Source organism: Brassica napus, chromosome C4 (assembly GCF_020379485.1).
Source record: "Brassica napus cultivar Da-Ae chromosome C4, Da-Ae, whole genome shotgun sequence".
NCBI lineage: Eukaryota > Viridiplantae > Streptophyta > Magnoliopsida > Brassicales > Brassicaceae > Brassica > Brassica napus.
This window is the reverse complement of record NC_063447.1, coordinates 10,728,370-10,745,872: the sequence shown is the minus strand read 5'-3', so window position 1 is coordinate 10,745,872 and position 17,503 is coordinate 10,728,370. Positions and strand designations below refer to the sequence as shown.

Here is a 17,503-nt window from a genome sequence, read left to right as displayed (position 1 = left end):
AATGTTATCTCATTTGATTTTTTTTTCTATTTTGTTGGTTTAGAGGCTGAACATCTTCATATATACTTACAAGTATTTGCCGATAAGGCTAATCACGAAATAACCATAGTTATCTCCAACTAAATACATGTTTATCTAAAACTCCTAGATATACATCATCTCACAACACTACTCCTCAAGTGGGAGCATGCAGATTACAAATGCCCAACTTAGACATAAGTTTTGTAAACTGAAACTTTCCCAAAACCTTTGTTAGAACATCAGCAAGCATCTCCTTAGTACCTATATAAGCCGCCGTGATAATCCCCGCCTTAAGTGCATCTCGAACTCGATAACAATCAATCTCTACATGTTTTTTCCGTTCATGAAAAACGGGGTTGGAGGCAATATATAAAGCTGGCTTACTGTCACAAAATAGACGAGCTGCAGTTCTTGGCTTGAATCCCAAGTCTGTAAGCAGTTGTCTCAACCATGTGACCTCTCGAGTGGCAGTAGACATTGTTCGATACTCTGCTTCAGCGGAAGAGTGAGACATCATATTCTTTCTTAGTTTTCTAGGACACCGGCGACCCTCCTATCATTGCGACATATGCAGTTAGGGAACGTCTTGTTAACGGGCAAGCAACCCAATAAGCGTCGCAGTAAATAGAAAGTTGCAAGTCTGAATCAGACTTAAGCAAAATGCTGTGTCCAGCAGAACCTTTGAGAAACCTCACAACGCGCAGTGCTGCTTCAAACTGCCTTTCCGGTGGTTTCTTCATAAACTGCGACAAGATGTGTACTGAGTAGGAGATATCCGGTCTGGTATTGGACAAGTAGATAAGGTGTCCAACCAGTCTCCGATATCTAGCTGGTTCAGAGACAAACTGACTTTTATCAGACGCCAATTGGTGATTTTGTTCCATTGGTGTGTCAGCCGGTTTGGAGCCTAGCAGTCCAGTTTCTTTTACTATATCCAAAGCATACTTTCTCTGAGTTAACACGAACCCTTCTTTATTTCGAGCAATCTCAAGTCCAAGAAAATACTTAAGCTTTGCTAAATCTTTCATACGAAACTGATCACCAAGATACTTCTTGAACCTCTTAATCGCTTCACCATTGTTACCACATATAATAAGATCATCAACATAGATCAACACTCTTATCTCCACTCCATTGCGAGAATAAACAAACATAGAGTAATCTGAATATGACTGAGCGAACCCTGCTTTCGTAAGTGATGTCGTAAACTTTTCAAACCAACACTGAGGAGCCTCTTTCAGTCCATAGAGTGACTTATGTAACCTGCAAACCTTTCTTGGATCGGGATTTTCAATGCCCTGCGGAAGCTTGATGTACACTTCTTTTCGGAGATCACCATGTAGAAAGGCATTGTGCACATCAATCTGATGCACTTCCCAATTGTTTGCAGCCACTATCTTTAAAAGACTGCGTATTATCGTCATTTTCGCCACTGGCGCAAACGTTTCATCATAGTCACAACCCTCCTTTTGGCGATTTCCAAGTACCATCAATCTTGATTTAAGACGCTCCACTGTCCCATCAGCGTTATACTTGATTTTAAACACCCACATTGTACCTAAAGCCACACGCCCTCGTGGTAAATCAACCACACTCCAAGTCTTAGCCACCTCAAGTGCTATTATTTCTTTGTAGACTGACTTATTCCATCGCTCATCCAGCATAGCTTCTTTAAAATTCTTTGGCTCACTTTCCGCACAGGCTGAGGTAAGAAATGCCTTGTGTTCGGCAGAGAAACGTTCATCGGAGATATACTCAGTCAGAGGATATAGTGTATTACCTGGAACCGGGTCGACGAAGACGATGTAGGAGAGAACGTGAGGGATACTATTTTGCCTGTAAACGGTATTGTAGGTAACATTATCAGTCAACTTCACAGAAGGTGTCTTCACTCGCTGTCCTCTTCCTAATTCTTCAATCAGAATGGTTCTGGCTTCTGAAACAAATGTCTCCGATGTCACAACTTCAACAGGAGCCACAGGTTTATCTGAGACTACTTCCTTAGAAGGTACAATCTCAGGTCCAATCTTCATTATTGCAGGGTCAACCACACCGTCGACTAACTCAGTGACTTCATCACTACTCCCCATGTCTTCCTTATCACTACTCCCCATGTCTTCCTTATGATTGACTTCACTTGTCAACAATTCGACTTCACTTGTCAACAATTTAGCTTCACCAAACTCATCAACCTCCAGACTCATGGACTTGTCAGGTATATCACTAGAATAAGGAAACTAAGCTTCTCGGAAAACGACATCCCTTGACGCAAAGAACTCTTTTGTGTCCAAATCATATAACTTCCAACCTTTCTTCCCATAAGGGTAACCAACAAACACACTCCTCCTGCTCCGAGAAGTAAACTTGTTCTTATCTCTCACTTGTTTATGCGCAAAACATGATGAACCAAAAACTCCTAGTTCTGAATACGACGGAGCCACACCGAATAGTAACTCACTAGGACACTTCCCATCCAATACTCTTGTCGGGGAAAGGTTGATTAAATGCGCCGCTGTTAGCACTGCCTCGCCCCAAAACTTCACTGGCATACTCGCCTGAAACAATAAGGATCGAGCTACATTTAACAGATGTCGATGCTTTCTTTCTACTCTACTGTTTTGCTGCGGTGTCCCCACATAAGAGGTTTGATGTATGATCCCTTTGTTCTGAAAAACGTCGATAAACAAGTGAATTCAGTACCATTATCGCTCCTAATCGTTTTGATCAGTTTCCCAAACTGAGTTTCTGCATACGCAACAAACTCTTGAACAATCCTTTTCACTTCAGATTTTTCAAGAAGCAGAAACGTCCATACTGTTTGTGAGTAATCATCTAAAACTGTTAAGAAATAGGAAGCTCCAATGGAATATTTCACACGATAAGGGCCCCGTACGTCGAGGTGAATTAACTCAAAACTACCAGTACTTTTATTAGAACTCGCAGGAAACTGCTCTCTAGTTTGTTTAGATTGGAAACAGACTTCACAGGCAATAGAACTTTCAGAAACACCAACACCAGATAACATATTCAAAGAAGACAAAACCGAAAACGCAGGATGTCCCAACCGCTGATGCCACATAGCCGCGTCTTCTACTTTCACAGCCTTGTTTACTCGAGCAGCTTTGACATCCGTAAAATAGTATACTCCGTCACGTTCTTCACCTGCTCCAATCAGCGTCCTCGAACACCGGTCCTGTAAAATACACAAAGTGTCTGTGAAAAACGTGAAACAATTTAAATGTTTCAGAAGCTTTGACACTGAGATCAAAGAGCAATTCAAGTCTGGTACGTATAAAACATCATATAAAGCGATGCGGTCTGAAAGAGGTAACATGCCAATTTTCACAGAAACTGTGTTACTTCCGTCCGCAAAACCAATTTTACACGGTGAAGTGTCTCTAAGATTAACCAGAAGACTTATGTCCCCTGTCATATGATGTGAAGCCCTAGTATCAAGGATCACATCCCCCATGTTCTTACTGGACATCTTATCAAAGGTAGATGGCTTTTCATTCAAGATTTGCGTAATCGCACGCCACTGATCTGGTGTGAGATCGCTCGCAGACCGCTCTCCGCTTGGATTCGTGTTTGTTGCAAATACCATATTGGATTGGCCTCTTCCACGTGAAATACCGCCACGACCTCATCCTCTACTAGCACCGCGTGCTCCTCCACCTCCTCTCTCCGTAAACCACTCAGGATACCCGATAAGCTACCAACAATTACTCTTATCGTGGACACTTCTGCCACAGTTCGAGCAGTTCCTATCTTTTCCTCTGTTTTGCGGAGACTGAGACGCGTACTCATCACGTAAGCCACCACGCCCTGTATCTCCACCACTTTCGTCTCTTCGAGTTGCAAAACTGACTGCGTCCTGCTGTTGTTCACGGTCCTTAGCTGAGTTCAGTCGATCTTCTTCTCGAACAACCTTGTTATACACCTTGCCAAGATTTGGTAAAAAAATCAGCCTCTATGATAGCTGTTGACCAAACCTTGATTCATCAAGTCCCATCACAAACTGATGGACTCTTTCATCTTCTCTTTCCTTCTCGTATATAGTTGCTGCATCACACGTACACACCGGAGATGGTTTGTAAGTTTGTAGTTCTTCCCACATCTTAGCCAAACGACCATAGTAATCGATCACCGCCTGACCGTCTTGTCTACAAGAAGCCAGTTTCGCCATCAACTGATGTATCCTTACCTTGTTTCCTACTGAAAGCCTCTCCTTGAGATTCTCCCATAGTTTGTGAGCGTCGGTGATAAACGTCACAGTAGATCTCAAGTGTGGTTCAATCGAGGTTCTCAACCAACCGACAATCATCGAGTTCACGCTTAACCAACTCTCCAAATCAGCGTGCCCCTCTGGTGGTTTCTTCAATGAACCATCGACAAAACCCATCTTCCTCTTAGCTTGGAGTGCATTAATCATCTCTGTTGCCCACTCGTTATAGTTTTCACCCTTCAGTTGCACCGAAGTAATCAGCGCTCCTGGATTATCCGACGAGAAAATCGAATAAGGAGAACTCAACCTTTTATCTCCGGACACGCCGGTAACTATCGTTTTATCGTCACTCATGACTTGAGTAATACGTAACTCAAAAAAATTAGAATAGATCGTTGGATGGATCTATTGCTCTGATACCATGTAAATCAAGTTATGGATATTTTCGTGTATTGATTCAGAGGCTGAACATCCTCGTATATACTTACAAGTATTTGCCGATAAGGCTTATCACGAAATAACCGTAGTTATCTCCAACTAATTACATGTTTATAAACTCCTAGATATACATCATCTCACAACAGTGTTCATATCCAATTTTCTTGTATAGTTTCATCTAAGACATTCACTGAAAAGACTTATGATTGTTTTTCTAGTTGACATTTTTAAAATTATCTTTCTTGTTATGAAAGCAGCCGCTTTCGTTGAAAATATAAAAAGATGTGGGGTCCACTGCACTATCTGGACAGTGAATCCTACTTTTTAACTTTTATATAAACGATCGATTCGATCGTTTATAAATCACACCTAAAACACTTCTCTTCTCCCTCAATAAGAAACTCTCTCTCTCTATATCAGTGTTATTATTTCTACGGGTATAAAATTTTTCTCTTATTTAAATTCATGCGATACAATAAAATTCTAGTTCTTTTTATAACACGTTATCAGCACGATCGTCCTCTAAATTGGTAAAATTTATTTGTATCATTTATACCCTGCTATAATGGTCGGTATACCGCCTCTACTATTATTTATATCATGTTATAATGGCCAGAATACCGCCTATATTATTTATTAGTAATTTAATTAATTTATTGGTCGGCCGAGCCGCCTTATATTCTGTTTATTATTTATTGGTCGGCCGAGCCGCCTTATATTCTGTTTATTATTAATTGGTCGGCCGAGCCGCCGTATAATTTATTTATTACTCTGCATTGACCGGCTGAGCCGTCGCATGATTTGTTGTCATAAATATTTCATTGCCATAATTTTTTACTTTTATTAATTTTTATGAAATTTTATAAATTTGATTGACCGTTTAATACGATATTTTTAGACTGATTTTTGGTGCACTCGATTTAACACTAACAGTCACAAAGAAAATTTTTCAAAAATTTTACTTTTCTCTAACGGTCATGAACAGTGATTTTCATCTATAAATACAACTCATTTTCACTCCATTTTCTCATCCAAAACATTTCATCTTCTCTCAAATATCTTCAAATCGCTCTCCTCCGATTTTTCATTTCAAGAAAGATGATTCTCGCATTTTTTTTTATGTGCCATTTTTATTTGTGTTTCTATTTATGGTTTATTCGTTGGAGAATTTACTCCGGGTGAATTTAAGATGAATATTGGTTTACTTTTCTTTACATCGCTTCTCCTTATAATTGCTTGCATGATTAATGTAAACGGTTCCTTTTAATATTAATAATATTCTAATAATTTTTATTTATGTGCTTTAGAAATACAAATGGCAAAAATCGAGAAACTTCAGTTTCCGGCCTTGGAAGTAACTGGGACAAACTATACGGCATGGGTTACAAGCATGGAGTTTCATCTAGATTTCGAGAAAATACTCGAAACAATAAAAGAAGGCAATATATCAACCTCTCATGAAAAGGCTATGGCCGTGATATTTCTGAGAAAGCATCTAGATGAAAATCTTACGCATGATTATGCGAGAACCAAAGATCCCTTAGATCTTTTGAAAGCTCTGAAGGAGAGGTTTGATAACCAAAAGAAAATTACTCTCCCCCATGCACTCAATGAATGGAAAAATCTACATTTCAAGATTTTGAAAAATTGGAAACGTACAATTCCGCTATATTGAGAATATCGGCGCAATTAGATTATTGCGGTAATCCTGTGTCGGAAGCAGAAATGCTCGAGAAAACTTACCAAACGTTCCACAAAAATCATTATGTTCTACAAGAACAATATAGAAATTGTGGGTATACGAGGTTCTCTGAACTCATTGTGGCGCTTATGATAGCAGAGAGAAATAATGAACTCCTCATTAAAAACCACAATGCCCGACCTACGGGAACCAAAGCATTTCCTGAGGTAATTGCAACGAATATAAAAAATCCGGAAAAAGGAAATTATTCCTATCGTGGGCGTGGTCGTGGCCGTGGTCACAATCGTGGTTTTGGTCATGGTCGTGGTTATCGATTTAACCGCAACCATGAAAGGAGTAACAACCCAAAAGGAAGGGGATCCAACACATGAAATCGATCGGGTAAGAGGGAAAGAAATCCAAGAAAACCCTACTCATAAAAATGAGAACGTCTGTTACAGATGTGGATCGAAGGGACACTGGTCTCAAGTGTGTCGAACTCCTCGGCATCTATGCCAATTGTACCATGAATCTATTAAAGGCAAGGCAAAGGAAGTAAATCTCAATGAACACCTTGTGGGTACAACATCGACATACCTCGAATCCTCTGACTTTATGGGAGATTTCGACGAGGCCACTCATCAAAATAATTGAAGTGCTTGTACTAATCAAGCTTAATAATGTCCAGTGATGCCATAAAATATTATGTATTTCACTTTCAGAATAATGTTGTATTTCATGTATAATTATTGTGTACTTGTTATTGATGCATAATATGTTTACTTATGAAAGTTTATTTTCTTTATTGATATTAACTGTGTGTTACAGAAATGGATAAGAAAACAGATGGAACAACAACTAAGAGAATTGGTAAAGAATTTTGCATACCAGATAGTGGCACAACGCACACTATACTGAAAGATAATAGATATTTCTCTACTTCAAAGTCAGTAAAATTGACTGTAAACATAATATCAGGTCCTACAGACCTGATCGAAGGAATTGGCAAGGCAGACTTTATGTTGCCTAATGGAATAAAGTTTTCCATAGATAATGCCTTATATTCTCCAAATTCTAAGAGAAATTTGTTGAGTTTCAAAGATATATACCGTCAAGGGTATAACACTCAGTCTGCAACTGAGAATGGAAAGAAATATTTATATATAACTTCTGAAAAATTAGGCAAAGGCCTTGTACTGAAAAAATTTCCAGAACTTCCTTCTGGATTGCATCACACTTATATTGATGCTATAGAATCACATCTTGTGATCAAAAGAAATCCAGAAGATGTTACATTATGGCATGATCGTCTTGGTCACCCAGACACTACAATGATGCGAAAAATCATTGAAAGCTCACATGGTCATTCAATAAAAACCCAAGATATATACCAAAGTAATAAAATGACATGTGATGCGTGTGCTCTTGGGAAATTAATCATAAGACCATCACCAACCAAAATTGACAAAGAATCACCAAAGTTTTTGGAAAGAATCCAAGGTGATATTTGTGGACCAATACATCCACCGTGTGGACCATTCTACTACTTTATGGTATTAATCGATGCATCGAATAGATGGTCACATGTTTGTTTGTTATCATCTCGAAACATGCCATTTGCGAGATTTCTAACTCAGATGATCAAATTAAGAGCACAGTTCTCGGATTATCCAATTAAAAGAGTTAGATTAGATAACGCTGGTGAATTCACATCCCAAGCTTTTAATGATTATTGTATGGTATCAGGGATTGAAGTAGAGCATTTTGTTGCTCATTTTCATACACAAAATGGTTTGGCAGAATCATTAATTAAATGGCTGCAACTAATTGCAAGGCCATTGATCATGAGATCAAAACTTCCAACCTCTGTATGGGGACATGCTATTTTGCATGCAGAAGCACTAATCCGGATAAGACCAAGTGCATACCATAGATATTCCCCAATACAGTTAGCATTTGGAAAAGAACCAAATATCTCTCATCTAAAAATCTTTGGTTGTGCGGTTTATATTCCAATAGCACCACCGCAACGTACAAAGATGGGACCGCAAAGACGGTTGGGAATATATATTGGCTATGATTCTCCATCAATAATAAGATATCTAGAACCACAAACTGGTGATGTGTTTACGGCACGATTTGCCGATTGTCATTTCAATGAGAAAGAATTCCCAACTCTAGGGGGAGACAATAAACAAATAGGAAAAAAAAAATCAAATGGGGTGTACCATCGTTATTACACCTTGATCCTCCTACGAAACAGTCAGAACTAGAAGTTCGACGTATCATGCATTTACAAAATATAGCAAATCAGCTACCTGATGCATTTGCTGATACCAAAATGGTGACTAAATCACATATACCAGCTGCAAATACTCCTGCTCGTATTGAAATACCACAAAACGGTGGAACGGCAGTTGATACACGTGAATCAAGAACACGTTTAAAGCGCGGTAGACCTATTGGTTCAAAGGATAAACTTCCTAGAAAACGTAAGAAATGTGAAAAGCATGATACTCCCAAAATAACAGAAAATATTTTGGACTAAGAAAATTGTGAATCTAACGACAATATAAAGCATCTTGAATCTGAAGGAAATCATGAGATTTCTATTACATCCATAATGGAAAGATATGAAAACAAAATGAGATGGATGATATTGATGACGTTTTCTCATACCTTTTAGCAAAGGAAATAAATGAAGAAAACAAAGATCCAGAACCAAAGTCTGTATATGAATGTCAAAAGAGACATGACTGGATAAAATGGAAAGATGCGATCCAAGTCGAACTAGATTCGCTTAACAAACGAAACGTATTCGGACCTATTGTGCTCACACCCAAAGATATAAAACCTGTTGGGTACAAATGGGTGTTTGTCCGAAAAAGAAATGAGAAAAACGAGATTACAAGATACAAAGCTCATCTCGTAGCCCAAGGTTTCTCTCAAAGGCCAGGAATTGATTATGAGAAAACTTATTCTCCTGTTATGGACGCAATCACATTTAGATTCCTGATGAGCCTAGCGGCCAATGAAAATTTAGAAATGCGTCTCATGGATGTCGTTACGGCATATTTATATGGATCATTAGATACTGATATCTATATGAGAATCCCAGATGGATTTAAAATGCCAGAAACGTTAAGTTCCAAACCTAAAGATTTATGTGCAATAAAATTGCAAAGATCATTATATGGGTTAAAACAATCTGGACGAATGTGGTATAATCGTCTCAGCGAACACTTAACAAAAGAAGGATACACGAATGATCCTATATGCCCTTGTGTTTTCATAAAGAAAAAAACCATCAGGATTTGTGATAATCGCGGTGTAAGTTGATGATCTTAATATTATTGGAACTCTAAACGAAATCCAAAAGGCATCAAACTATCTGAAAGGAGAATTTGAGATGAAAGATCTCGGGCAGACAAAATATTGTCTAGAATTACAAATTGAGCATTCTCAAAAGGGTATATTTGTACACCAGTCTACATATACCAAACGAGTATTGAAACGCTTTAACATGGATAAAGCAACTCCTTTTAGCACCCGATGGTCGTTAGATCACTTAATGTTGAAAATGATCTGTTTCGACCATCTAAGAAAAATGAAGAAATACTTGGTCCCGAAACTCCATATTTAAGTGCAATTGGAGCTCTTATGTATCTTGAAAATTGTAGTCGACCTAATATATCTTTTGCCATTAATCTTTTAGCGAGATTCAGTTCGTCTCCTACGCGAAGACATTGGAATGGAATTAAACATGTCTTTCGTTACCTTCAAGGAACAACTGATTTAGGCTTGTTTTATCCTAAAAGTTCAAAAGGTCAAATGATTGGTTTTGCAGATGCAGGTTATTTGTCAGATCCACACAAAGCTCGATCCCAAACATGATATGTTTTTACAATTGGAGGCACCACCATATCTTGGCGTTCTCAGAAGCAAACACTTGTTGCTACTTCTTCAAATCATGCTGAGATCATTTCACTCCATGAAGCAAGTAGAGAATGTGTATGGCTAAGATCAATAAGCCGACACATCTGTTCAAGCAGTGGGATTGACGAAAATACGGAGTCAACTATTCTATATGAAGATAACGCAGCATGTGTTGCTCAAACGAAGGAATGATATATCAAAAGCGATAGAACCAAACATATACCTCCGAAGTTCTTCTCATACACGCAAGAGCTCGAGAAGAATAAAGAGATTGAAGTAAGATATGTTTGATCATGCGACAATGCAGCCGACCTCTTCACAAAATTCCTCCCTACCTCGGTATTCAGAAAACACATCCATAACATTGAAATGCGTCATCAGAAGGATCTATGACTGTTTATTCGAGGGAGAACTTACGTGGTTGTACTCTTTTTACCTTACTATGGTTTTTCCCATTGGGTTTTACGAGAAAAGTTTTTAACGAGGCAACAAAGACGTTAAGCGAGAATGGATAGTGACACCGGTCCCCAAGGGGGAGTGTTATGAAAGCAGCCACTTTCGTTGAAAATATAAAAAGATGTGGAGCCCGCTGCACTATTTGTACAGTGAATCATACTTTTTAACTTCTATATAAACGATCGATTCGACCGTTTATAAATCATACCTAAAACACTTCTCTTCTCCCTCAATAAGAAACTCTCTCTCTCTATATCAGTGTTATTATTTCTACTGGTATAAAATTTTTCCCTTATTTAAATTCATGCGATACAATAAAATTTCACAGTTCTTTTTTATAACATTTCTTATTTTCTTAGATAACATGAAAATTTGTTTTCACACCATCTTAAAAGTCTTTCTTTGTTTCTTTTTGCTGAGGCCCATATACACAAGCCTAACTAGACATCATTTCGTGGGTCGAGAAGCATTTAATCAGGCTTCAAATCCTAAATCTGAAAGCCCAAAGCAAATTATCGAAGCCGAACACTTTTTTTTTGTGGACAACTTCTGGTATCGAAGCCGGACACTTCTGCTGTTATTATGAGGACATTGAGATTATATAATATCTGGATTTATTACATTGTTGATTTCATCGTATCCGTATTGTATTGGTATCCTGGTATCGTTGTTTGGTATGGTAAATGGCAATGACATCAAAAACAAAAGGAGAAAGAGGTAACCACTACTAGTCTACTAGCAAGCACGTCCTAACAGTCTGCCCTACTTAGGTCAGATTCATGTTTTATTTTTTAAAGGACAACTTAATACTCCATTTGTTTCTTATTACTTGATGTTTTACTCCAATATACAAATATTTTAAAAAAATTATTTTTATCAAACATATCATTAAATTGTAATATAAAATTACTTTATTTAACTATAAATAAAAATAATAAAAATTCAATTAGTTACATAGTTTTTGATAAAGTTAAAATTATATAAATTTGTGCAAACTTTATCTATTATGAAACAACAAAATTTCTCTAAAACATTGAGTATATTGAAAATATTGAAACAGAGAGTATTTTGCGTGGATGTTAAAAAACCATACTGGAAAAAAGAAAAGAATCTCTAATAATTTGGCAAATTTAATTATTTATTTATTCTATAATAATAATTTACAGATTTATATATGTTGAATATAATTTAATTTAAGTAGTGTCCAACTGTGAATCACGTGCTTGCTTGTTTGGTGATGTAATGGTTTTGTTCAACTCTCCACAACGATCGGACAAGAACATAGAGAGATATTTGCTTCTTGTCCTCTCTTCTCTTCTCTCTTAGTTTCTTCTTCTTCTCCTCCTGAGCTTTTGAGATCCATCAACGATGACGACCGATGAGCCTTCTCTCACTCGCTGGAGCTTCCTGGTAAGCCCCGACGACTCTGTTCTTCTCTCTCTCACCTTAACTCGCATTCCTTACGTTTAGGACAAGGACAAAAATGATCACTGAATATTTGTAGTAAATCGAAGTCAAACTCTTCAATGTCGCTTTAGACTTTTTAAACAAAAACTGTTTTTTTTTTTTTTTAAATCACCGGAGAAACCGAGGAAATTTTTAAAATTTAGATGAAATCTGGTTGTAGTAGCCTAGTGAGTGAGTGAACAAGGATCCCGTTTCGATTTCTCTACTACAGTCAAAGGCGTGAGCTTTGAGGATTAATCGATTTTTTTCAAGAAAAAAAAATGTATGTATTTATTAGGAGTTTAAAACGTTTTATGATGCCAAGTTTGGGAGGAAGAAGCTGCCTGAAGAGCCACAAGAATCAAAGCCAGAAGATGATGGATCATCCAGCAACAAGGAAGAAGATGCTTCTCAAGTCGCCACCAATCCAGCTCAGGTGACCTTTTTTTTAGCCTTTTCTTTAAACCTTAGAGAAGTACTCTCTGTTGTGTTCTTTTGTCCTAAGATGACTCAAAAAGTTTTGGACTTTGTGATGATTTTGCAGGAGGGTAACACTAGCTTAGCCAATGGTATCCGCGAGAAGCCGAAGCCGTAAGATCTTTATTTCCTTTTTGCTTTTCTACTTATGGGATTGGGATCTAAGGAATGGTTAGCATAAGCACTTTAATGTTTCTTTCTGCAGGAAAAAGTCAATGTTCCCACCTTTTGAATCTGCAGAAACTCGTGCTCTCGCTGAGAGTCTGAGCAGGCAAGTCATCGTGTGCACTTCTTGCGTCTTGTGATGAATTGGTGTGTGTGTGTTTCATGGTTTGTAAAAATCCTTGTTTTCCAGGGATATCATCCGTGGGAACCCAAATGTGAAGTGGGAAAGCATCAAGGGTTTAGAGAACGCCAAAAGGTTGCTCAAAGAAGCTGTGGTCATGCCTATCAAATACCCCTCGTATGTCCCTTCTTTGCTGTCTAAAACCATATAAAGCCAAAATGTCAAATAACTTGTGATTTTTTTTGCAGGTACTTTAATGGTTTACTATCTCCATGGAAAGGGATTCTTCTTTTTGGCCCACCTGGTACCGGAAAGGTGTGGAATGATTCCATCTCCAACGTGTAATATTCCTATTTCTTGCGTAACAAGTCTTTGTTTGTGTTCTGCAGACTATGCTTGCAAAGGCTGTTGCTACAGAGTGCAACACAACGTTCTTCAACATCTCAGCTTCATCTGTTGTTAGCAAATGGAGAGGTGAACTCTTCTTTACACTTTTATTTTACTCTCAACCATTAAAAAAAACATTGCACTCTTTGTTCAGTTTGTAAAGCTTTTTTTTGAGATTGTATTTTTTCAGGTGATTCTGAGAAGTTGATTAGAGTGCTGTTCGATCTAGCTAGGCATCATGCTCCTGCGACTATTTTTCTTGATGAAATAGATGCGATCATAAGCCAGCGTGGTGGTGAAGGACGTAGTGAACATGAAGCAAGTAGGCGCCTCAAAACTGAGCTTCTCATTCAGGTACAAAATGCTCAAGATCACATATCATTAGTAACAAATCTGATGCTTTTTTTTTTTGGGTTTGAAACTTGCAGATGGATGGGTTACAGAAAACGAATGAGCTTGTATTTGTATTAGCTGCAACAAATCTCCCTTGGGAGCTTGATGCAGCTATGCTCAGGCGTCTAGAGAAGAGAGTATCCTTTTGTTCTTTTTCTTATTAAATAAAAAATTGGTTTAATATTATATGTTTCTTCCTTTTTGTTTTGGACCTTAAGCTAGTGAAATCTTTAGATTCTTGTACCATTACCTGATCCAGAAGCAAGAAGAGGAATGTTTGAGATGCTCTTGCCATCACAGCCTGGTGATGAGCCATTACCTCATGATGTTCTGGTTGAGAAATCAGAGGGTTACTCTGGTTCGGACATTAGGATACTTTGCAAGGAAGCTGCGATGCAACCGTTGAGACGTACATTGGCTTCACTGGAAGACACAGAAGAGATTGTGCCTGAAGATGGTAAAGTCTCTTGTGAAAAGAATCAAATCATTAGCATTAGTTTTTAAGAAGAAAACATTTGACATTTTTAGTTTTTCTTGTGTTGCAGAGTTGCCAAAAGTGGGACCTATACTACCAGAAGACATTGACCGAGCTCTGAGCAACACTCGACCATCGGCTCATCTGCATGCACATCTGTATGACAAGTTTAACGATGATTATGGTAGCCAAATCCTCAAGTAAATTCGATGAAACAAACGTATGTGCCATCTATAACTTCATTATTATTTATAATGGAAGCATAAGATTTGGTTCTCTCAGTGACTTCTGTTGATTTTTATATTTAAGAATATAAAAAAACTTCTAGTTGCTTTGTTGTACTCTGTTTCAGGGATGGAACAATCCTATTATTTCCATATTTTTGTGGCAATTTATTTTCTTAAATAAAAACATAAATGTTTTAGCTTCTTGGTCTGTCAGTGATTATCTTCTTGCTGGTCTGTCTTGATTAAAAACGGTGTGCAGTACCAAAGAAAACAGCACCACGTTTTTGGTGAGTGTTTTGGTAGATGTCACTAGAAACAACTGTTTTCATTCGGTTATCTCCTGACCAGATTTTCCTTTCTTTGATCGTTTTCTTGTCCTCTTCTTTAAACCGCTTTCACCGTTCTTTTCCTACAAAGAAAACGAATTATTAACCATTGGAACAGCTTAGTGTAAAAGCTGCTAAATCTCTTATCTAACCTCTTGTCCACCAGCTTTATGTTCAGCTTTGGATTTAGATTGAGGCCTCTTGGTATCGTTCACCTTCTTTTTCTTCATGCATGACAGTGGGTTTGGACCCTGAAGAGTTTCGAGACAACAATGTGAGTTCACTCTTAAGAGACTTAACACACAACACAGTGAAATTAAGACTTTAACTTTTACTAATCGATAATATTGTTAAAGTGAGTGTGTTTAATTGGTTACCTTTGCTCTATTTCGTTTGAATTGAGGCTTATCCTTCACACCGAGTCCATTTCTTGTACTGACAACTCGGGGCGTTTCCCATTGTTCGTCTTCAACTGTTCCTTCTCCTCTATTAGAAGCTAAGATTCTTGCAGTCTGTTTCTCCAACATCCTTTTCTCCACATTGGTAACCGCTTTCTTTCAGAGTCTTTGGCTGTCTCGCGTTGGAAATCAGAAGGTTGATCGATCTGCAGACTGTTATTAAGACCACACAATAGTGGAACGATAGACTCCTGAATTTAATTATAAAAAGGGATCCTATTAGAGAAAAAGACAAAAATAGCATTAAATCAAGTTTTTGTTCCCAAACTAGCATTCAAGGTCAAAAGTCACAAAAATAGCACTTAATGTTTTATCAAAAGTCACAAACTTAGGGTTTAGAGTTAAAGGGTGGAGTTTAGGATTTAGGGTTTAGGGTTTAGGGTTTAGAGTTTAGGGTTTAGGGTTTAGATTTTAGGGTTTAGGGTTTAGGGTTTAGGGTTTTGGGTTTAGGGTTTATGGTTTAGGGTTTAGAGTTTAGAGTTTAGGGTTTAGAGTTGAGAAATGAGGTTTTGGGAATAAGATTTCAAATTTTGAAAAATAAAAAAATTAAAATTTTCAAAGGATAAACTTAGAAATGTGCTATTTTGGTCATTTTAGTTTTTGAGAACTATTTTTTTGATATAAACTTAGAAATGTGTTATTTTGGAGATTTGCCCATCCTATTATTCAAAAACTCCTCATAGATAATCTACTCTCTGAAACAAACAAAAGAGCCAGCTCATAAACACAAACCTGCTGAAGCTTTTTCCTAAACTCGAAATCCTGAGTACCGAGAAAGAAATGCTCTGAGTTTTTGATTCCGAGTACCTCTGACAAACACTCGTCTGCTGGTTTTGCCTCCTCGTGCTCACATCTATAAACTCAATACTAAAACAAATCAATTTCATTTACACATTGTACAACGTCCAGGTGTGGCACATAAATAAAAATAAAAATCTAACTTTCAATACATATATAAATCTCACAATATCAATTAAACAAATCAACTACACATACACATTATACAGAATCCATATCTACAATATAGATTTAATCCTAACTTTATTTACATTACTAAGCTCATCATGAAGGTTATGTACAAAACTAAGCTCCATACCTTAAAAATAGTGTTGGAATGAAAAACTTTATAAAGATGGAGAAAGTGTTTAAGTGTTTGAAGAGAAAGAAGCTTTGTGAAGAAGAAAGATTTTATAACTTAGAAGATGACTCTTATTATTACTTGAATGTTTGTTACAAACTTGATTATTTCTTGGTGATACAAAATGAGAAGAGAGTGGAGGTATTTATAGCCTCCAAAGTACAAAATATCTTACATATTTTAATCCAAAATCTAGAAAATTCTACTAAAATATCTAGATAATCTTATCCTAATTATCTAGATAATTCTACCAAAATATCTAGATTTTTTTTATCTTATGGAGGTGGAGATTTTTCTAGACACTTTCTAGAATTTAGGTTGGGCTAAACATGATTAGTGAGTTGTTAGTCCAATAATATGACCCAAATCAAGTTTACTTTTCAACACCCTCTCTTAAACTTGGTTTGGTTACTCCGAGTAAGCTCCTCATCTTGATAAAGTCTTCTCGCTTGAGTGGTTTGGTGAAGATATCAGCTACTTGATCATTGGTCTTCACATACTCTAACTGCACATCCATCTTGGTAACACATTCTCTAATGTAGTGATAACGAGTATCGATGTGCTTACTCCGATCATGGAAGACTGGATTCTTCGCCAATGCTATTGCCGACTTGTTATCTACAAAGATCTTCGTTGGCTCCTCTTGTGGTAGGTTCAACTCCTTTAGCAAGTTTCGTAACCAAATAGCATGACAAACACATGAAGTAGCTGCCACATACTCCGCTTCACAAGTAGAAAGAGTGACAATTGGTTGTTTCTTTGACATCCATGTGAAAGCGGTTTCTCCAATGAAAAACACGAAGCCACTTGTGCTTTTCCGGTCATCTACATCTCCACCCCAATCGCTTTCGCTATATCCAATAAGCCTGTAATCTTCAGAGATAGAGTAGTACAAGCCAAAGTTGATAGTACCTTTGATATAGCGTAGGATCCTCTTAGCTGCCTTGAAATGAGTTGTTGTTCGATGCTCCATGTATCGACTCACAACTCCAACTGCGTGTAGGATGTCGGGCTTTGTGCACGTTAGATAGCGTAAGCTTCCAACTAGACTCTTAAAGAGTGTTGGATCCACACTCTCTCCTTCTTCTTTCTTTGATAACTTGACTCCACATTCCATTGGCGTGCAAACTGGA

General features: G+C 37.5%; 1 protein-coding gene across 2 annotated transcripts; it reads left to right on the top strand.

Moving 5' to 3' along the window:
• Positions 1-11,910: 11,910 nt before the first annotated feature.
• On the top strand, positions 11,911-14,649 carry LOC106396489 (katanin p60 ATPase-containing subunit A-like 2). Of its 2 annotated transcripts, none has more exons than XM_013836889.3 (11): positions 11,911-12,167; positions 12,529-12,639; positions 12,748-12,794; positions 12,886-12,951; positions 13,036-13,143; positions 13,215-13,281; positions 13,356-13,440; positions 13,544-13,707; positions 13,782-13,883; positions 13,981-14,203; positions 14,292-14,649. In XM_013836889.3, the coding sequence occupies exons 1-11, from the start codon at positions 12,126-12,128 to the stop codon at positions 14,423-14,425; spliced, it is 1,149 nt and encodes a 382-aa protein (XP_013692343.1). In that variant the 5' UTR covers positions 11,911-12,125; the 3' UTR covers positions 14,426-14,649. The 2 variants fall into 2 exon arrangements, with proteins under 2 accessions (XP_013692343.1, XP_013692342.1); XM_013836888.3 differs by having other exon boundaries at positions 11,961-12,167; positions 12,502-12,639.
• The last annotated feature ends 2,854 nt before the right edge of the window (positions 14,650-17,503 follow it).